This window comes from Cricetulus griseus, chromosome 8, assembly GCF_003668045.3.
Source record: "Cricetulus griseus strain 17A/GY chromosome 8, alternate assembly CriGri-PICRH-1.0, whole genome shotgun sequence".
Lineage (NCBI taxonomy): Eukaryota > Metazoa > Chordata > Mammalia > Rodentia > Cricetidae > Cricetulus > Cricetulus griseus.
Genome location: NC_048601.1, coordinates 25,098,446 through 25,121,206, shown reverse-complemented (window position 1 = coordinate 25,121,206; position 22,761 = coordinate 25,098,446). Strand labels below are relative to the sequence as shown.

Sequence of the window (22,761 nt, the reverse complement as noted above, 5' to 3'; positions counted from 1 at the left end):
AGAGATATGCACTTAGGCAAAGAAAGGAATGAGTGGGTTTAAAGTTACAGACAGGGTGAGAATGGAGGAAGCAGGTGTAATTATTAGAGTGATTAATGTAACTAAGGGGGAAGCCTCACACTTGGACAATAGGAAAGGTTTTTTCAGTACTATCTAAGGCCCCAGAGCTTGCAAAATGCATTCATTTGAAAGGGAGGACTGAACTGAAAGTGGAAATAAAGGGACTCCAAAACAGTTACCTAGGGGAATAGTTTCCCAGGCTTAGCTGCCAAAGCACAGAGGCATTAGAGCCGTGGATAAGCCACACCTTGTCCTTGCAACAGAACATGGCAACAATGTCTGTGTAGCTGAGACAACAGAGTCGAATGTGCTGTCATAGATGCTTACCCTAAGATGCCAGAACAACACTGACACTGGACAGTATACAGCAGGGTTGAACTGCCTGCAAAGGGACCTTAAAGGGCCAAAGCCTGAAGCTACAAAGGCAGGAAGTGAGTTGGAATGAAGACTCCAGAATGTGAAGTTGCCAGAACTGTGAGACTTCAACTGAGGGAACCTATAGGCAAAGAGGCCAGTTGACCTGAGAGAGACTCTGGCATCACAGCTGAAGGGTGGGTGGGGCTACCCATGGCTATTGGAGTCCAAATGATCCCATCACAAGCCAGCAGGCAAATACAACTGTAACATTGTTTGCACCAATGGGTTTCAGTTTTACTTTGGTCCATCTTTACATACTGTGCTCAAGGGGCTTCACAGTTAGGAGTTGCTTCATCTTGATTGATTAAAAACTATGTATTTGTGTATGTCTGTGTGTGCACACGTGCATGCCACAGCACATGAGGAGGCAGGAGGACAGCTGGCAGGAGTTGGGTCTCTCCCTCTACCACTAGATCCTGTGCCTCAAACTCAGGTTGCCAGGCTTTGTAGCAAGTTCCTTTGCCCACTGAGCAACCTTGCCCCTTGGACTAATGGCTTCTGAGCAATATTAGAACTACTGAGATTTTTGGTCATTAGTATAAAGTAAAGGTATCTTATATTATGAGATATCCATTAGCCTTTGAAGAACAGGAAAGGCAAGTTATAATTTTAGGTAGTAAACTGATAAGGAGGTAGATATGTGGTAGTTAATCTTTATTTTCAATGTGATCAAATTTACAGTCATGTTTGTGAGGACATTCTCAGAGTGCTTTAGTTGAAAATTCTGCCCACAAACTAGAGTTGGAGACTGAACAAAAAGGAAAACATAAAAAAAAAGATTTTAAAATGGAAAGGTAGCAAAGCATCAAAATTTATTTCATCAGTTTCCTGAATGCCAATGCAATATGACCAACCCAATCACTCCCCTTGCTCCCAGCTATGGCAACTGCATCCAAAATAAAACCTTTCACACCTCAACAAATAAAGAAAAGAAAGAAAAAGATTATTTCATGTGCCAGCAACATTTCAAATTGCTTTTTACTTTTTAAAAAAAAAAATTGGGCTTTACTGTACAAGTCTAATTCAATATACACTTAGACACAAAGCTTAAAAATTATATGAGATTTTAAAAACAAGGATAATACTTATATCCATTATGAAAAAAGAAAGAAAGAAATGAGATGTAAACAGAAACCAGCCAGTAGTATGGACTTGTAATTCTGAGGCAGGAAGATCAAGAGTCCAAAGCCTGTGGGGCTACAGTGACCCAAACTCAAATAAAGGAGATAGGGTGCTTGCTGCACAAGCATGAGGTTCTAAGTGTAGACCCCTTAGCATTCGTGTAAAAGCTAGGAATGCTGACATACATCTGGCACTCTATTGTTTGGGGACAGAGACCGGCAGATCACTGGCTAGCAGACTTTGCCCAAATCGGGAGTCCCAAGTTTAGTGAGAGACTTTCCTTGTCTCAAGAAAATAAACTCACCAGCCTGGGGGGAGTGGCACATACCTTTGATCCCAGCACTCGGGCGGCAGAGGCAGGTGGATCTCTTTGAATTTGAGGCCAGCCTGGTCTACAGAGTGAGTTCTAGGACAGCCAGGGTTACACAGAAACCCTGTCTTGAAACAAACCATTATCAGAGAGCAATAGGCAAGATGCCTAATGTCTAAAGATAAAAATGTCCACCTCATTCAGGTATACCTGACACTGAGATATATTTTAGAAACCAGACCTTTACCATATATCAGACTGTGTCAATTACAATGTTTAAAGGCAAAGATTGATCAATCTAGAGATAGGTAACAGTTCTTAATGATCTTTCACTATTGTTGCTTATGATAGAAAAAGTTAAATAATTAGGATCAGTAATATTAATATCTAAACATGCCAGCCTTTCTAAAGGACATGGGGAAAAAAATCTGAGCATATTCCTGCTAACAATGAACAAATAAAATCCTATTTTTACCTATTGTATTTATCATGAATCATTATTATTTCACCTGAGCATAAAATACACCTCTTCATGGGGTTAGAAAGATGGCTCAGTAGTTAAAAAGCATTTGCTGCTCTTGTAGAAATACTGTGTTTGGTTCCCAATACCAAAATCTGGTGACTCACAACCTCCTATAACTAGTTCATTTACAAGGGATCTAAAGCCCTCTGGATTCCAGGGGTACTTGCATGCAAGCACACATACATCAATATTTTTTAATTAATAAGCACATATTTAAAATTCTGCATATATATACTTTTTGATGAGCACGTTTCAGGGTTAAACATCTGCAAGTTGAATTATGTTTTAATTAATACAAATTACAATGAATCTTCGCAGTTTTAAGGGAAAAAATAAAAAACAAAAACAAAGAACCATAACAAATTTTAGGATGCTGAACCAACTAGGGATTTTGGGGAGATGATCAACAAATAACAACAGAAGGTGACAGAAGGTATAAGTTTATAAATCCATGTAATTTGCTCTCCTATTAAATAAGAGAATGAAACTTATCCAAAAGACAAAGTAAGCAGCTAACTCAGAAAGAAGTTGAAGCAAACAGGAGCAGGTGAAAACCAGCCATGTGCAGGTGAATGACGCCAGGCACATCCTTCCTTCCTTTTGGCCGCTTCATTTCTTTAAACAGACCTTTCTCCTCCAGCATCTTCCCGTGTGCTGAGATCGAAAGCATGCATGACCACATCCATCCTCCTCTGCTCTTTGACGCCATGCAGGCGTAGTTAAACAACACTGCATTTACCACAGCCACCACATTTTGTACTGTCTCCACTTGGCTTTGTACCTCCATTCACACTCTCAGGAAACACACAATGAGCCCTACTTTATGTCACTCACTTAGGATTCAGAAATATACAATATTTCCACATTTTGGAATATGATGTACATAATCATTCTTTTGAAACTGTTTTTTGAGTTAAACATAAATTGAGCCAAGTGTCTCTTGAACTATATAGGTCCAAGAAGGTTGCAGCAGCCAACAGTGTGACCTATGGCATCAAACAATAAATTTAAAATATTGGAAAAGGAAAATATATATGCTATACATCTCATCTAGTGAAATTATTTGAAATCTAAGTAGGTCTGAAGGCCTGAGATTTCAGGCAAGACAAATTTTTTAAATAGAAACAAAAAATATGATCAGGGAAACAGGCATCTCATTGCATGGCTAAAGCAAATATATCATTCTTGTAAGAGAGGGTTCTGCTCAAAAGGGTGAAGAGGCTAAATGTGGATTAGAGGTAAGGAGGTGGAGACAAATTGCATAAACAGTTGTGGTGGTTTGAATGAAAATGGCCCACACAGATTTATCAGAGTGGTGTTATTGGAGGTGTGGTCTTGTTGGAGTGGGTGTACCCTTGCTGGAGGAAGTGTATCACTGGGGGTGGACTTTGAGGATTCAGAAGCTCAAGCCAGGCTCAGTGTCTCACTCTCTCTTCCTGCTGCTTGCAGGTGCAGATGTACAACTCTCAGCTACTTCTCCAGCACCATGTCTGCCTGCAGAACTGTAAGCCAGCCCCAATTAAAAGTTTTCTTTTATAAGAATTGCTGTAGGGTAGAAGCAAGATAAAGAAAGGAACGTCATCCTTTGGAAAGCTTTGCAATAAGAGGCACACACTGTGCCGCCACTGTGGCTCTAGGGCCTACCACCTTCAGAAGTTCACTTGTGGCAAAAATGGCTACTCTGCCAAGCACAAGAGAAAGTATAACTGGAGTGCCAAGGCTAAGAAATGAAACACTACCGGGACTTGAGCGGATGATGCACCTAAAAATTGTCTATTGAAGATTCAGACACAGTTGGGCATTGGTAGTGCACACCTTTAATCCCAGCACTCGGGAGGCAGAGGCAGGCAGATCTCTGTGAGTTCGAGGCCAGCCTGGTCTCCAGAGCTAGTGCCAGGATAGGCTCCAAAGCTACACAGAGAAACCCTGTCTCAAAAAAAGAAGAAGAAGAAGAAGAAGAAGAAGAAGAAGAAGAAGAAGAAGAAGAAGAAGAAGAAGAAGAAGAAGAAGAAGAAGAAGAAGAAGAAGAAGAAGAAGAAGAAGAAGAAGAAGAAGAAGAAGAAGAAGAAGAAGAAGAAGAAGAAGAAAAAGAATTCAGACATGGATTTCGTGAAGGGACAACACCTAAATCCAAGAGGGCAGCTGTTGCAGCATCCAGTTCATCTTAAGGATTTCAGTCAATCATAAAATAAAAGGTTCTGGTTTCAAAAAAAAAAAAAAAGAAAAGAAATGAAAAAAGAAAGAAATAGATTTGCTGTAATCATAGTGTCTCTTCACAGAAATAGAACACTAAGACAACAGTCAATTCTTTCAAGGAGTTTCACTGTAAAAGTGGGGGCTACAGTATGCAAGAGATGGCTTCCATGCTAATCAGGGGAGGGTTCTAGCAGACGAGCAGAAGCTGGGGGAATCATGGGTATGCTGAGTAATAGACAAAGTCTCTAAGCCAATTTGGAGTTCATTGGAGAGAGTGACTGTACAAAAGTAAGGGACAGAGTCTATCATTGTGACCAAGAAGAAGGAGCAATAATCATAAGAATAGACAAGGGTTTTGGCTAATACTCTCTGTGCTTTCAGGTTTTTTGTTTTGTTTTTTTGTTTTTTAAGATTTATTTATTTAATATGTATACAGAGTTAGGCCTGCATGTATGTCTCCAGGCCAGAAGAGGGCACCAGATCTCATTACAGATGGTTGTGAGCCACCATGTGGTTGCTGGGAATTGAACTCAGGACCCTGGGAAGAGCAGCCAATGCTCTTAACCTCTGAGCCATCTCTCTGGCCCCTGTGCTTTCAGTTTTAAAGCAGGTGATAAGGAAAATGTAGAAACTGATGTTAGGATAGGAGATAACTCAGTCAGCAAAATGCTTGTTGTGCAAGCATGAAAACCTGAGTTCAATTCTCAGACCTCACATTAAAAAAAAAAAAAAAAAAAAAAGCCAAGCTTATTTAACACGTTTGTAATCCCAGCATTAGGGTAGTAGTGACAGGTCCCATCCCTGGTACACACTGGCCAGCCAACCTAGCCTAATCAGTGAATTCTAGGCCAAGTAAGTGACTTTGCTGCCAAAGAGTAAGGTGGCTTGTGCCTGAGGAATGATAACTAAAGTTGATCTCTGGTTCCCAAACATGTGAGTGTGAATCATACTCACATGTACACTTTGTGAGCATGCACACACATCAACGCACAATCTAGAGGTTGAAGAACTAAAAGACAAAAGAGAAGGGGCTGATAGTGTCTGGTGAGCCTGCTGATCATCACTCCCAAATTCACACCACTGAAAACACAGGCACAGACTGAAGAAAAAGAGCACATCTACACAGAAATGGCATCAGAACCCTGACCAAATCTTGACAGCAGGCTCCTTCTGAATCAAGAAGGCTAATCTGGAGATTTCCCTGCATTCTGCTGATTGGTGGAGCCCACGGAGACTGCCAGGTGGCCCAGACAAAAGGGTAGCTTCTTGAGAAATTCTAAAGCAGTTGGCAGAGTGACAGTTGGTGGGCTGGGCCAAAGGCTCCCAGTACAGCTACACTACTGCAAAAAGTCAAGTACAAGGGACTCTGAGCTGTGACCCAGCAGCAGAACAACCTAACTGCCAATAAATCACTTTAGAAGTAAGTCTGCTGAGCAGAATTAGGTCTCAGGTTTTGTTTTTGTTTTGTTTTTGTTTTTATTTTTGTTTTTTGTTTTTTTTGCCCAGCATAATGTTTGTATTGATTACTTGAGAATTTCATATAATGCACCCTGATCATACTCACTTCCCAGTCCTCCCAGAACCACCCCCCTCATCCTTGTGACTGCCCTTCCTCTAAAAAGAAGAAGAAAGAAGAAAGGATAGAAGAAGAAGAAGAAGAAGAAGAAGAAGAAGAAGAAGAAGAAGAAGAAGAAGAAGAAGAAGAAGAAGAAGAAGAAGAAGAAGAAGAAGAAGAAGAAGAAGAAGAAGAAATATATAGCAAGTCCAATTTGTGTTGTCCATACACTCCCTGGATCATGTTCAAACTCCTAGCGGCCAGCCCCTTAAAGAAAACTGGACTTCAGTATTCTTAACTAAAACACAAGAATAATTATGCCCAGCCCATAACTGTCAATTTATAGTAAAGAGCCTGGTACACAAGTGTTTACCTAAAGTCTTCACACTCCCTTGTCCTCATCTACTTCTTCTCCCCTTTGCCTGACGCATCAGCAAGTGCTGTGTCCATGAGTTCACTCTGGAGCCTACCACTCTTGGTACCTGTACAACTGCTCCACTGTCGGCTCACACAGTGCACATATACAAACTCTTAAATGGAAGGAAAACTACAAATCTGAATACTACAAAGCAATGTGGTAATCTTCAAAGAGGAAGGACAATCAATGTTTCTTGGGTAGAGTTTCATTGTGAGAATATAAAATCATTTGGTAGATGAGTAGAGTTGATAGTCATGTATTTTTTAGTTTCTCAAGACAGGGTTTCTCTGTGTAACCACCCTGGCTGTCCTGGAACTTGCTCATGTAGACCAGGCTGGCCTTGAACTCACTGAGATCTGCCTACCTCTGTCTCCCAAGAGCTGGGACTAAGGGCATGTGCCACCACCGCTAGGGTCAAAAATGGAATTTATACTAAGAATATTTTACCCTAATAAAAACCTCAAAGCATCTATTAACTATTACAAGCTTAAATGATTGGTCACCATCATATAAAAGAGTATGTGTAAGGTAAATCAGGAAAAAGCATATTCCAATAATTCTAGCACTCCAGAGGCTGAGGCAGGACAACAACAAATTCAAGGCTAGCCTGAGCTACACTGTGAGATCTTGTTTTATTTCAAAATAAAAATAAAGAGCGGAAGATTACTATTTAGCATATGTGAGGGCCTGGGTTTGACCCCAATAAAGCACAAGTGTACAACCATGCATGCACACATACACAAACACATTCACCACAGGAGGGGAGGGGAGATGGAGAAAAAGAGACACAAATACAAATATCCAAATTATCATCCAAAAAAACAAATGCAGATGGTACACCTAACCCACTAACACAAAGCACACACTGTACCTACAGTCTATGAATGGAGAACATTACTATAAAATTATGGTGGCAGTTGTACCTCAAGAGCTGTACACAGAAGAGAGTGAACGTTAGCCATGTGTCCTGTGGGCTTAGCAGCCAGAAAGACAAGAATGTGTTATTTTCTTAAGTCTTGGGAATTTTCCTGGGCAAGGGACAAAAATATAAATTTTCAATAGTAAACCTAGAATAGACAGGTACAATGGGAAATGTTTATGTAATGAAGGCCACATTATGCTGATGCATCACCCTGGATAATATGGCTTGTAAATGTTGGCTTATAGCCTCAAGCACTCCATAATCTAGCAAGAAAATGGGATACTACATTTGTAATCTTTACACAGCAGGAATGCTTAGTGGCCAGAGGCCCTAGGTGGAACTGAAGAGATAGGACACCATAGGAAGGCAGTGACTGCTTGTGGAAAGGAGTTCAACTGGGGAGAATCTGAGAGATGCAAACTGATTTAAAACTTCAGCAGGTCTCGGGCTTTGTGGATGTAGTCAGTCTGTTCAGAATCTGTTCTTACTTTCTGACCCCAACTTGTCTTTGCTTTCCTTCCTAGGGCGCTGTCAAGAGCTCTGGTCTCTAGTTCCATCAGTGTCCTAGAATCAGAAGACATGGAGTCTGCATTGATGATTGGAGTAATCCCTGTGCTGTACTCAGTGGCAAGTGACCAATCTGGCTACTATGCTGGGCGGACACTGTGGTTAGCACTAATCTCAGTATACAGCATGGTGGTATATGTGGTCCGGCTGCCATGGCAACACATCTATGAAGATTTCAAATGCCATGAAAATATTGCCTACCCTTGTCTTATGGAGTGCTTTGAACAACTGTTTACCATTCCCTTTTCAGAAATGTGGTGCTACTTCTATTTCATCTTCATAACCTTGTTCTTCCTCATGGAATTCTTCATGGCTCAGATTCGGCATAAGCACAACAAGGTAAAGGAGAAGTCTGTGCAGGAACCAGAGAACACAGGGGAAATGGAGAAGGGCTCCATGGAGGCAATCAGGAAGCTGAGCCCCTCCCAGAAGATATCCTTCCTAAAGTTTCACGAGGAAAGGGAACTGTTATATTTGAATCTGCTCCACTTCCTCCTGCAGGTCAGCATCCAGACTGTGTCTTTTTGCCTGATCACATTCAAACACCTGCCCATGATAAGCCAAAACAGCTTTTATTGTAGCACCAGTGAATGCCCTGGTCCCTACCATTGCCTCATCTGGGAAGCCTCCGAGAAGCAGCTGTCCATCTACACCCTCAGCACCTTTTCTGTCATAATCATCCTCCTCGGCACAGGCTCCTTTGTGTACACCATCTACCATCACTTGCTGATGGCCCGGTCAGTTTCCAAAATTAGGATTTCTTGACATTTATGAGACACAACACTTTTCTTACTTTAAAGTCATTTCTACCCCATATCAGGTAGTTTGGACTCCTCCAAATTTCATTTGGGGCAGGGCTCCTCTTGCCAACCTTCTTTGGATTTTGATTTAAAACAATAAAAGTTTACTGTTCTCCCTTTTCTGTTCCAAGATCAAGCTGGGATAATCTAATTCTGGAAGAAAAACCAAACCAAACTATGCCTAACAACTGACTATCAGGCATTAGTACACAATAACTCATTTCCTTCACATTGTTACCTATAAGGTGACATCCTCACTTTTACCTGAGGCCTAGGAAGATAGGTGGCTAGTAAAGACCACCTGCAGTCAGCAAGGGAAGCCAATTTTAAACTTAGGTCTCTCATCACCCTACTGTGCTCTCCCCTGGAGCCATTTGCTGTGTGGCTGAGAAGCAAAGCTTGTTTTTACTGTGAATTCTACTGAAGAGAGGAGCAGGAAAAAGGTGATGGCACTGTGCCAGGATGTGGGGACACTCTTCTAAGATCACAGTTGTATATTCTTGCTCTCTAGTCAGACACAAAAGATCCAGGAAGCTAAACCCTAGTAAGGAGTACATAACCTAAAAGTGACCATCTGGGAAAAGCACCAAGGTGCGTGGTAAACAGGGCATGTTGGACAATATTTCTCATTAACTTTCAAGTCATATTCCATAATAGACATGGCTGGCTCTACAGGGTGACCACTGCTTTTATATTCTTTAAAGGGGCAGACCTGCAGAGTAGACTCTGCACTAGAACTTCAGGAAACCAGAGTGGAAGGAGTAGGGAAAGAGTAGAAGCAAGAGAATAGCCAGAAGAGACATTGGGTATGAGACATGCTCCCTTGCCAACTTTACCTTTGCATTTGAGGGAGGATATGTCAAAAAAAGTTGCCTTGTGGTGGTTTTCTTACAATGATGAACCCATTCACTCAGCATACTAGGCTCTTAATATGGGCCAAGTAATGGAGCATAACGTTGATGATCAAAAGAAGCAAACACTAGGGGCAGGGGTTCTCAACCTTCCTAAGGCTGCAACCCTTTAATACAGTTCCTCATATTGTGATGACCCCAACCATAAAATTATTTCATTGCTACTTCATTACTGCAATTTTGCTACTAATATGAATTGTCAGGTAAATATCTATTATGCAGGATATCTGATATGTGACCTCCAAAGGTTGAGATCCACATGTTGAGAGCCACTGCATTAGAGGAAGAAGGCAATAAATATCAATAGAAAAAGAGGCAAAAATGTATCCCCAAATTCACAAGCTGCCTAGCCCCAAAATCAGGTCAGAGGCATCTTCTTCAGGGAAGGGTCTCTCTTAATCAATATCCAGACTGAAACAAACACACAACATATAGGAATTAAATCTATGCGAACTTGCTGCAGAGGTGGCTCAGAAGTTAAGAGCATTGGCTGCTCTTTCAAAAAAAGAAAACTAGGTTCAATTCCCAGCACCCATGTGGTGGATCACAGCAATTTGTAACTCCAGTTCCAGGGAGCCTTCTGGCTTCTGTGGGCACTGTACATGCAGTGCCCAAACATACATGTGGGCAAAACACATCAAAATAAAAATTTTCACACAGAGAGATACATATGGACATTCTAAAAAATAAAGCCACTGCTTTGGGCTATGATGTCTTATTTATGTGTGTGCTAGGGCACAAGGCCATTCAGAAGCCAGAGAAGCCCATCAGGCATCCTCTGCTCTATCACCCATTTTCCTCCCTTGTACAGGCCCTCTCACTGAACCTGGGGTTACTGTTTTAGCTACACTGGCTGGACAGCAAGCCCTATTCTTCGTGACCTTCCTGTCTCCATCTCCACAGTGCTAGAGTTCTAGGTACACATATGGCTACACATATGATTTTTTTTTTCTCTACTGGGGATTGAGCTCAGGTCCTCACACTTACCCACTCTTATCCACAGAGCCATTTCCTTGGCCCTGACAGAAGTAATTAAAACAGTGCTGATATTACTTATTATTCAAAAGTGATTCGATATAGACAAGCCCCAATTACAGGATGGCCCCATATTGCTTCTACTTCTAGCCATTTCAATTCTAATTTTTCTTTTTGTCTGGTTTATTGTTTTGTTTGCTGGTATGTCATTTGTCGTTTTGTTTAAGGGTCTTTTGATACTATTTTCTCTATGTAGCCCATATTGGCCTAGCACTCTCATTCCTCTTGCCTCAGCCAGCACTAGGTTTACAAGCATGTGTCAGCATGTCCTACTTACATGCTTAAACAAGACAAAAACAACAACAGTAAAAAGACACACCCTTTACATTTGTTCAAATTGTTTGTTTCTGCTATTTGGAGGGGGGTCTGGCTACAACACTAAACATAAATATCAATCTGAACTGGTTTAAATAATAAGACAGCTAGGAGCTTCAGAAATAATCTTTGGTTCCAAATTCTGTCTCTGTACAGTTTTCTCTTTTCTTAGTTTATTTCATTTTGTTTCTTTAAAATAATATATTTTGTAATATCTACAACAGTCGGTTGAGATAAAGTAAGAGTCTGCATCTTTATGCAGTAATGAGTCCTTCTCTCAAGTAATGAGTCCTTCCCTTACCCTCCAGTGTCAGGACAGACTCTAGAAAATGAATGAATCAAGAAAATGGTGTGTGTTCTAGATTCCATGTCATTCAAGAGGAGTCTTGGCAGTTTCCTAGAGAAAAGATAGCTAGCTGGTGGCCTATCAAGCATTCATAATTCCTCTCTTTTTGCAAGCAATAATAAATTAAATAGTAATTTCAATTCATTTCATGTGGATTTCAGAGTATCTGTACTGGTTCTTCTGAGAGGTTCAGACATAATGTGCTCTCTCAAGGACAACACTGTCGTTCTAGAGAAGACAGCACTAATAAATGTATAACCATTAGATGTAGAATTGTACCTTAATCCTTAATGAGCCAGGAGGGCTGAGTAGTGACTTTGATCCTGCCAATTTTACCCGTCTTGTTTTCCTACTGGTAATATAAAAGGATCAGACTATCTGGAAGATGCTATAAAGATGCAGGGCAAGACCTAAGCCTAGGCCACCAGTCAAGGTTGTTTCTTCTGATCCAGCCCTTCCCTATTCTTATGATGAAAGGCACGAAAACGTGAACAACAAAGATTCAAGGCACCATGAGCAAAAGCAGTGTGCCTCCAGCTCCAGCCCTCATTCTTTTTCTTGCCAGCTATAAGCAGGGATGGAGGTCTACCCAGACTGTAATTTTCTCTGTGCTTTTCTTGACTCAATCACCTTCATGATATTGGTTTTACTTTAGGCTGAGACAAGGTAGCCACAGTAGTTCTATGCATCATGCCCAAACATGAGACTATCCAAGAGAAAGAGGGCCACCTTTCTTCTTGCTAGTCTTTCTCCATAAAAAAACCATTTCCCAGAGCCTCCTGTTCTTTCTCTCAAATCACTGATGCATACTTAGTTACCAGAAACAAACACAATGATTTATTAAGCAAATCAGAATCAACTCCAGGAGCAGAAATATTGGCGCATAGACTAACTGTGGAGATATTAGAAGAAAAATTAATTTCGGTTAACACAGAGCTGTAAAGCAAAATATGACATAAGGCACAGGAGACAATGCCCCAAGGTACTACCAACACATGAGTATTTAGTGACTAAAAGGGCAGGCAAAACCAGTTCTTCTGAAATCGGTTTCTATCATTTTTCCCTCTACATTTAACACCAGAAAAAAGTCTATTCATTATGAATCCATATGGAAATTCAGGCGAAGTGTAGAGGAAACATTTTCAGTTACAGTATTCAGTTTCCTGAGATATGCTGGTTATTTTTCCCAAATGTGACACAAACTAGAGCTATCTGGAAAGAGGGAATGTCAACTGAAGAATTACCTCCATCAGCTTAGCACACAATGGGCCAGGGCCACTTCCACAAAGGTGGACCTGGATTGTACAGGAATGGAAAATGGGTGAGCCACCTGAGAGCGAGCCAGTAAGCAATGTTCCTCCATGACCTCTGCTTTGGTTTCTGCCTCCAGATTTCTGCTTGAGTGCCTGCCCTGGCTTTCCTCAATGATAACTGATCCACAGTACAGATTAAAGTAAGTGTCTGCACACAAACATGCTGTGGAAGGGGAGACATGCAGAGATCAAGATAAATGAAAATGCACATAATCTATATTCTTGGATGCTCTAGTAGTTTTGAAATCTAGATTTATCAAAGGGGCTGGGGTGATGGCTCAGTAGTTAAAAACAATGGCTGCTCTTCCAGAAGACCCGGGTTAGATTCCCAGCACCCACATGGTGACTCAAAATCATTTGTAACTCCAGATTCAGGGGATCCCACAACCTTTTGTAACATCCAAGGGCACCAGGCATGCATGTGGTGCACATACATAACATGTAGACAAAACACTCGTGTACATAAAAATACATAAATAATCAAGAACTATAGATTATGCAGAAACTTAATATCAAACTAAAGAGATGTATAGGCAAAAATGAGACCCTATTATATGCATTTTTGGTTTACTGAAGGAATCAAGTCTATGGATTAGGAGAAACTTGAAGGGAAATATCAAGGCTACTACTAACTCCCAAACTTTAAATCTTAGTAAACAATTTAAAGATGATATCTGCTACTTCCTAGCTTTGAAGAAAATGAAAATAAATTATTTCTGAATCAAGTTTCTAAAGATCTATGTGAATTAGTGACTTCATCCAGTTACTGTCAATCTTTGTGGGTGTCAAGAAGAATGTGGTAACTATGAAGTTCTATTAGAAAAGGAGTTTACGTGTACCTGTGAGATTAAGTTAAATAGACCATTTAAATGGAGATGGCAATAATAGACTATATACTTGGTCTTCTGTATAAAAGACAAAACATATTCCAAGACAGCTATCTATCTGGTAGGCTCTTTTCAAATACAACCCAATGTAAGATTTCAAAATTCAAACCTGATAGGAATCACCTATGAGTCTTGTACATTATTATCACCATAATGTCCCTCTGAATTTTGATGAATGAACTGATATAATCAAATCATTTGCTTCCCAGCACTCTAAATTATGCATTCTAAAAACCCACAGGCCAAAACAGCATCAGCTCAGCAACAGAGCTCTAAGCCTAGGGTAAGATATCAACTTCTTATACTTGGGGATCATTCACTCGTTATACAGAGCAATGATAAAACCAAGAATCTCTTTATACTCTCTTGAATATCTAGGAGAAATAGCCCTTATCCAATGATATTTTCTCTAGTCAGTGGTGCTCAAGTAATAGTTTCTCACTGTATCTCCATTTTATGGCATCTTTTAGGGACTATAACAAAAAATTTACACTGACTTAGAAGTAGATAATAACGTAGTAAAAAGCATTGGAAAACCTAATTCATGGGTAGATGAAAACACCATTTCATCAAAAGTTGTAAAACCATACTTTAATTTTTCTGCCACAGTGATTCTCACTTAGCTTCCCTTCTCTTACCTCTCTAATTCAGCTATCTTCTTATCTTTGTCATTCTTCTCATTTTCCACTTCTTTCAAGATTTCCAAGAGGCGGTCAACTTCTGTCTGGGCCTTGCTGGATTCATCTTTGTACCTGGCAATCTCTCTCTCTAATTGCTGTATTCGATCACTCATCTCTGGACTGGCTCTGGCTTCCAATGTTGCTTCATGAGCCTGCCAAAAAAAAAAAAAAAAAAAAAGAATTTATTTTCAAAGTCTAGCCAATACAGGCACAGTGGCAGTGAGCAAACCACGCCCAAAAAACTATTTGTATTTCAATGTAAACACAGTGCTATCAACTATTTAAATGGCTAATCTTCAATTTCTAATGGCCTTTCTCTGCTTAAGGATTACATAAGGAAAATATTATTAATAAATGGGGAATTATTTTAGTTTACAAATTGATTTCTTTTAAAAATATTTTATCTTAGAGTATTTATTATGAGGTCAAAACTCATCATAACCCAATTGATGCTTCAGGGTTGAATAAGATTAATGAAGACAGCATTGGAGGGCTATAAATTCTGATCGTACTCCTCTTACATCAATGCTGAGACTTAGTTCCTTGGGCCTAACCAAATTTCCTTCTTCTATATGTGGCTTTGCCAAATGTATAAATTGTATGGTCTACAGCATTTAGAATCATATGCTGTGCAAATGCAACTGGATTAAGAAAACAGATACTCCCAACTGGGCATAATCCAGGCACTTGGGAGGCAGAGGCAGGTGGATCTCTGTGTGTTCAAAGTCAGCCTGGTCCACATAGTGAGTTCTAGGACAGCCAGACTTACATAGTGAGTCTTGAAAATGAAGTGGGGGTGGGGGGAGAATAGCTACTCTCAAATGTATTTTGATAAAGTAAAAAGTTCAGAATTTTACAAGATAACCTGGGGACTGACAAATGAAGTTAAAAAGCAAGACCCACTCTAATAACTAAGAAAAGACATATTGTTCAGGTTTCTGTTGTAAAAAGGCACCCAATAAAGCCAATACATTTTAAAGTTTACTGTAAATATAATTAAAAATTAATTTTCAAATTACTCATTGCATTAATTTTCTTGTTGTTTTTGCAGAATACTGAAAAAAATTTAAAGGAAGCCAGGATTGTTTTGGCTCCTGTTCAAGGGTAAAATCTATCATGGAGAAGTAACAGCTGTTGTGGCTCCATCCATGGTGCTAGGAGCTAGAAGTATACAGCATAACCTGTGACATGCTGGGACAGATGGGAAGCAGAGAGCTCAGTTACATGCATAACCTGGCTAAAACCTAAAAACCTAAGCATTTTAGTGACCTACTTCTGCCACCCAGACTTCACTTCCAAAAGGTCTGTAACTGTCAAAACAGTACCAGCAGCTGGGGATCGTTTCAAATGGCTCAAAGCAAACCAAAATATTCCTTCTCCCAAATTTCTAAAGCTACATACATATAAAGATAAAGGCTAAGACATCACACTTTTTCTTATTCAATAAGCAGAAACATATATTACATCTCAGAATATTTCAAAAACATTGGGGGGGAAGAGAAATTCTCCATAAAATATTTTAGGAAAACGTGACACAAAGTAGCATAAATAAATGAGAAAAGTTTGTATTAATTAAGTTTAATCTTTTATGAAAGTATTATCTATATTTTTGAGAGTATGTCACCAAGTTCATTTGTTTAAGCTTCCATTTCCAGTGATGAGGAAAAATTTACTCTCTTCAACACTTATTACCCTACCCTTTCCTTGAGAAATAACTATGCAAGGTTAGAAAACCAACAGAGACCACTGTTCTTCAACTGTCTGAAATAGTTTGTATCTTATTGTTTGTCAGTTTTGTAGTTGAAGGAGGAGCGGAATTCCTGTGTTGATCATTCTCTCATGGATAGGAGAAAGCCACAGTGACTCTTTTAATACAGTGTGTCTAACAGCAAGGAGGAGGTCATGAGGTATTTCACAGAATGCTCACCATATGTATAAATCAAGAGGAAGCAAAAGAGAAAACTGAAGACTCAAACAAGAGCAGGAATAAATAAAGACATCCCCACTACACGCACGCACGCACGCACGCACGCACGCACACACGCACTCACACACACACACACACACGCACTCACACAGATAATAGGAAATAGGAAACAGAAAGAGGTTTGGGGTAGAGGCAACAAAAAGACAAACAAGTATCAACAACAACTTCTAATCAATGCCATGGAAATAAATCTATAGAGTTAAGTATAACTATTGCTTATGCTATAAATGTGAAAGTATAAATACCAGTGGCCTGGGCTTCATACATTTGAGGGTATTCTAACTTTGAGGTCACCAGTTGGTTAAATGTCATTTCCATGGAGGGGTCTTCTACACCCTAGACCCTGTGATTTACTAGGCTTTGCTGGCTAAGTATAACTTTTTAAAAATCATACAAACTCAAAAAGAGTGAGATTTACCAAGTCAGTGTTACAAACAACAAATGTAAACAACATGATCCTACATGGAGGAAAAACTCCAAGCATTCTTGCTAAAATCAGGAAGGAGACAAGGGTAACCACTCTGTATTGCAATTCAACATAGTACTAAGTCCTAGAAATAGCAGTAAGACAAAAGAAAGACGTAATGCCAATTCAAAGAAATCAAACTAGAACTGAGCTGGAAGTGTCCTCTCTGCTAGCCAGCTTTCATAGTACAAGAGTACAATGCAGACTACTAAGAGATAAAAGGCATCAATGGTCTTATCCAGCTGAGACCACTATGAACTACAATACCAACTTGCCAGGCAAATGCCCCTAGTGCATAGTGGCACTAATGTTATGGGGAAAACCAAGCACTCTCTGATTAATCAGTTTTGAAGCACACTCCATGAAAAGTATTTCATGCCTGATGCTATAAACACAGCTAAAGAACCAGGACTAACTAAGAAGGTCTTATACCCAAGGAGTAACTTAATACTGTGTTTAGCTAAGTTAACATAATGCCAAGCTGCCTTCTAAATACCTCTAATTACACTCACATATAAATACTACTCTTTTTTCTTGGGGGGGGGGGTAACAGGGTTTTGAGAAACTTCTCTTTGGAATGAAAGTTGGCAAAATGCAAAGGACTCATGGTTGCTCAAGATAACTAACAAAAAAGTGATGGTTGAGTGCTCACACCCCCAACGGGACACTCATACCTCCTCCTCTCAGATTCAGGCAACATTACAGAAGAGGAAGTATGAAGAATGCAAGGGCTGGGACATACGGACAAAAACTATAAAACGCTATCTTGTGGGCATGATATAGTCAATGCAATCACGATCCCATATAGCAGTGGTTGCCGGCAGTAGGCCTCCATGAGATTAGCCTACTGTCAAGTCAAACATAGATTGTGGAGGGGGCCTGTGTGGCCCTGCCCAATCCTGCTGATGGATTCCAGGTGTTGGCAAACATTGTGATCAGCACTGATGAGATCAACATGTTCCAATGAATAATACCAAACCATGGTCATACAACCCAGTGTGCTGCTTTGTTTATCAACTTGACACAAGTTAGAATCATCTAGGAAGAAGGAATCTCAATTGAGAAATTGCCTCCATAAAACTGCCTTAATCTGTGGGGTATTTTCTTAACTAATTATTGATGTGGCAAGGCTCAGCCCATGTGGGCAATGTCACCCCTGGGCAGATGCTCCTTGGTTGTATAGTAAGCTATGGAGATTAACCATCCTTCCTTGGCCTCTTCCTCAGTTCCTGCCTCAATTCTTGCCCTCATTTCCCTTCATGATGGACCGTAAGCTATATGAAGTAAATCCTTACCTCTTCCTGTTGCTTATGATCAAAGTGTTTATCATAGAAATGGAAAGTAAACCAAGCCATCAGCTTTAAACTCAGTGTATTAAAACAAAACTAAAAATGCATGTGAGAAAGGAACATAGGGGAGAGTAAAAGGGATAGAAAGGAGACAGAAGATGATAGTAATCAATATGTACAATATATATCATGAGACTGTCAAAATAACTAGAAAGAAAATATAGACTAAGCACAGACTTCAAAGAAGATTCTAGTGAAAGGCCAGGATGCTAATGCACTTGCAAAATCCTAGACTAAACTGGGGTGATTAGAAGCTACAGCATGGTAAAAACAAAAGGAAAAAGAAGTAGCCCTGGATAAGCAAAGAGCAGTCTGTAGGAACCTTCTAGAAGCTGTCTTTCAGAGATGAAAGTCTTCCTCCTCCCAAAGTCATGAGCTGAAGGCTTGATTTGCCAATGAGATATTCAGAACTAGGGTGATTGGGAAGTGAGTGGGTACGTCAGGAGGGCTCTGACTAATGTGTAGGTTAATCATAGATCCATAATGTGATAGCAATCCTAAGAGACTGACACTCAGGATCTCAGTAAAGGAAGCAGGTCACCAGGAACATGACCTTAAAGGAACACTGTCCTCACTCCTATCTGCTTTTCTGGTGATTGTGATGCTCTGCCTCACTAAAAACTAAAGGCAATGGGATGATCCAACCAAGGACTATAATCTCTCAAACTGTAAATCCAAATAAATCTTTCCTATTTTAATGTTGGGTATCTTAGGTGTTTGGTCACAGCTACAAAACCATACATACCTCTAACCACTAAAAAAATGAACATAACTGTAAAATTTGTATTGTCACTTCAATCTGGAGGGATGGGGGGCTGACATAGAGCTATCTACAGTGTTCTTAAGTAAAGAAAAATGAGAATGGGAACTCTCTCTTGGACCTTCTTCAGCTGCGATTCCATTTTCAGGCACTCTTCCTTCTTTTGCTCAAGAGCAATTTCTAGGGTCTTGAGCCGTGAGTCCTTTTTCAGTCCTGAGGAAGCCAGGGAAGAAGCATGTTCTTTGAGATCCAGAAGAGAAGCCTAAAAGCAGCAAGACATATTCAGATAAATACAGTGAATAAAATGTAGATTTAATTTTTCAAATTTTTATTCATAGTGTCTGGAAGTTTCCATTTCAAGAACATCCATGAACTATAAAACAGGATTAGCTTTAGCTTCCAGACGTTAATTAAAATAAGGTTGATCCTCAGGACTAAATGAACAGTGACATACAGAGTCTTAAAAAATGACTGGGGACAGTTCAGGTAAAAAGCTTTCCTGACATGCATCAAGTTCTGGGTCCAATTTCCAGTACCACATAAACCAGGCACAGAACACATTTGTAATTCTAGCACTCTGGAGGTGAAGGCAGGAGGATCAGAAGTTGAAGGCCAGCTGGAGATAAAGAGGGCCCGGCCTCAAAACAGAGGAGTTCTAACCTAAAGTACTTATCTTTACAAAATAAAAGGAGACTAAGCTTTTAGAACATAAGTAGCCAAACTTAGTAACTACACTAACTTGAATGTGATTTCCGACCCCTGTTTTAGTAGTAAGTTCTTATAGAAACTTACTTCTATAAATTTTCCTAAAGTTATTAGACAAACCTACTGGATTACTCATCACACAGCATTCCTCTTTTTAGCTATCTAAGTTGTACTAACAGTATTATTAAAAAATAAGATAAAAATTCATGGTTGCATTAATTATAGGTGATTATGTTTCTAATAGTGGTTATAATTACATTTCTTCCTTTTGTGTGTCGCTTTTCTTACTGTTAACAGTGTTTCTCCATAAATAACTAGGCTGCAGTTACTCTAGGATCTGCAAAAGTATTGGTACCACATAAGAAACCAACTCATGGACCAGAGAACAAGGTAGTAAAGTAAAGAACTAGGAAGAGATGAGCAATCTATTGTAGCCCTCAGAGCTTCCTGAGCATCTAGAAAGCCTACCACAGAATACTGCACAATGCAGACAGAAGCAGATACATACAACACAATGACTAAGCAAACTGAGTAACTCCTTTGGTAATCCTAACCTCCTTCTCTGAGAGGTCTCCTTGCAACAGGCTGACTTTCTCTTTCAAGTCTTTAAGATCCTTTTTGTAGGTATCAATCTCCTCTTGCTTCTCTCGCTCATCTCTGTCCCGCTGCTCCTTTAGTCTTTCAATTGTCCGTTCCTAAAAGGAAAGCACACCAAGTCATGAGGAAACTCCCATTTGAACTTACATCATGGAACATACTCTGCTTCCTCCGACCCAATTCAACACTTCTATCTTCTATTAAAAAGACAATGATAAGCTCTTCAAGAATTCACTTTTCAAAGAACTCATTTTTCCTATTGTAACCAATAAATGCCCAACTTTGTTTATTTTTAAATTCCAATAGTGGTATCCTATCATTTCAAATATTAGATATCACTAAAGCATTCTCTTGAAATATTGCCATCAAAACTCAATTTTCAAGTAACAAAAAAGTTATGTGGATGCCCTTAGGAGAATGAATAACATATTTCTTCACCATAATGATACTGACATACACTACCCACACAGCAATAGAATTGCTCATAACTCATATATCAAAAGGGGGAGGGAAGCTATGATACAATAATCTAACATAAAAGAGGACAAGGACGAGGTAGAAAAACTAAAAATTCTGCTACCTGGTGTTCATGAAGTGTGAAGGCTAGAGAAATTTATTATATTTCTGGGTAGTATTTCTAAACATAGTGATAGAACATGCCTTCATTCTGGCAACATATCAAAGCATTCTGAGTCCAAAAGACCTAAGGAATGTTGCCTTACACCTCTAAAAGGAATCCAGTTAAATATTTCAAGGAAAGTATGGCACAATGGGATAACCCTTTAATCCCAACACTTGGGAATTGGAGACAAGAGGATCAAGTGTTAAAGACCACCCTGAGTGTTAAGGGTTATTCTTGGTTGTCAACTGCACTACACCTAGAATTAACTAAAACCCAAATGGCTGGGCATACTGGTGAGGGAATTTTTTTTCCTTAAGACCCAATTTCTAATCCAGATCTTTGAGGTGGGAAAATACGCCATTAATCCAGACATTTTGAGGTGAATTAATCTGGGCCATACCTTCTACTGGTAGCCTATGTAAAGGACATGGAAGGAAGCTAGCTCGCTCTTTGCTTGCTTGCTTTCACTCTCACTAGCAAGTCCATTTCTTCTTCTTCTTCTTCTTCAAGATTCTGGCATATAATGAAGAGTAGCTGAGACATACAGAATTGTTAACAACTACTGGATTCTTGGACCTTCAGTTGGTAGACAGCCATTATTGGATAAGCTGGACCACAGCCTGTAAGCCATTCTAATAAATCCCCACTGGATGGATGGATGGATGGATGGATGGATGGATGGATGGATGGATGGATGGATGGATGGATGGATAAACAGACAGATGATAAATTCATCCTATAAATTCTGTTCCTCTAAAGAACCCTGACTACCCCTGATAATGAGATTGATGACTGACTTATATGCCATCCTATAGCCCTCATATAGCAGCTGGTGGAAGTAGAAGCAGACACCCACAACTAATCACTGATCTGAACTGGAATCCAGATGCAGAAAAGGACGAGTGAAAAGCAAAGGGGTCCAGACCAGGCTGGTGAAACCCACAGAAACAGCTGACCTGAACATCGGGGAACTCTTGCTCCCCAGACTGATAGCTGGGAAACTAGCATGGGACTGATCCAGACCCCAGGAACATGGGTTTCAGTGAAGAAACCTCGGAAATCTACCAGACCTCCTGTAGAAGTTCAGTACTTATCCCTAGCATAGGTGTGGACTTTGGGAGCCCATTCCACATAGAGGAATACTCCCTGAGCCAAGACACACCAGGATGGGCCTAGGCCCTATCCCAAAGGATACGATAGACTCTGATGACACCCTATGGAAGGCCTCACCATCCAGGGGGAGCAGAAAGGATATGTGATAGGTAGGGTTTTAGTTGGGGGGGGTGGTGGGGAGGATGGGAGGGAGAAGGGAACTGGGATTGTCATGTAAAACAATCTTGTTTCTAATTCAAATTAAAAAAAAATCTGAAAAGAAAAAAAAAAAAGAACCCTGAGGCCAGCCTAAGCCACAGGAGCACAGGAGACCTCCATCACAAAACAAGCCCTCTTCTAAAAACAAGAACAAGAAGAAACAAAAACACCATAAGGAGATTCTCTAAAATACCTTCTAAGATGGTTTGGACCATTTCTTCATTCAACCATTCCTTAAAAAGTCAAGTGTACTCATAAAGGTAAAATAAACTAATGATGGGCTGGAGAGATGGCTCAGGGGTTAAGAGCACCGACTGCTCTTCCAGAGGTCCTGAGTTCAATTCCCAGCAACCACATGGTGGCTCACAACCATCTGTAATGAGATCTGGTGCCCTCTTCTGGTGTACAGATATACATGGAAGCAGAATGCTGTATATATATAATAAATAAATAGAACCTTAAATAAAATAAAATAAAATAATGAAAGCCAGTACTGGATGATTAAGAGTACTGACTGCTCTTTCAGAGGACTCGGGTTCAATACCCAGTACCCATATGGCAACTACAACTGTTTTTAACTACAGCAC

General features: G+C 40.0%; 1 protein-coding gene across 6 annotated transcripts in view; it reads right to left on the bottom strand.

Moving 5' to 3' along the window:
* Positions 1 to 22,761, bottom strand: part of Erc1 (ELKS/RAB6-interacting/CAST family member 1) — a 307,389-nt gene that overhangs the window by 196,319 nt on the left and 88,309 nt on the right. For all 6 annotated transcript variants that reach the window (XR_004770988.1, XM_027429286.2, XM_027429282.2 and 3 more), the window contains 3 exons: positions 20,199 to 20,339; positions 19,061 to 19,201; positions 14,336 to 14,529 (listed from right to left, as the gene is read on the bottom strand). Coding sequence is in view for 5 of the 6 variants with exons in the window: in XM_027429286.2 (XP_027285087.1) it covers positions 14,336 to 14,529; positions 19,061 to 19,201; positions 20,199 to 20,339 (476 nt within the window). In the remaining variant the exon portion in view is untranslated. The remainder of the gene's footprint in view (positions 1 to 14,335; positions 14,530 to 19,060; positions 19,202 to 20,198; positions 20,340 to 22,761) is intronic.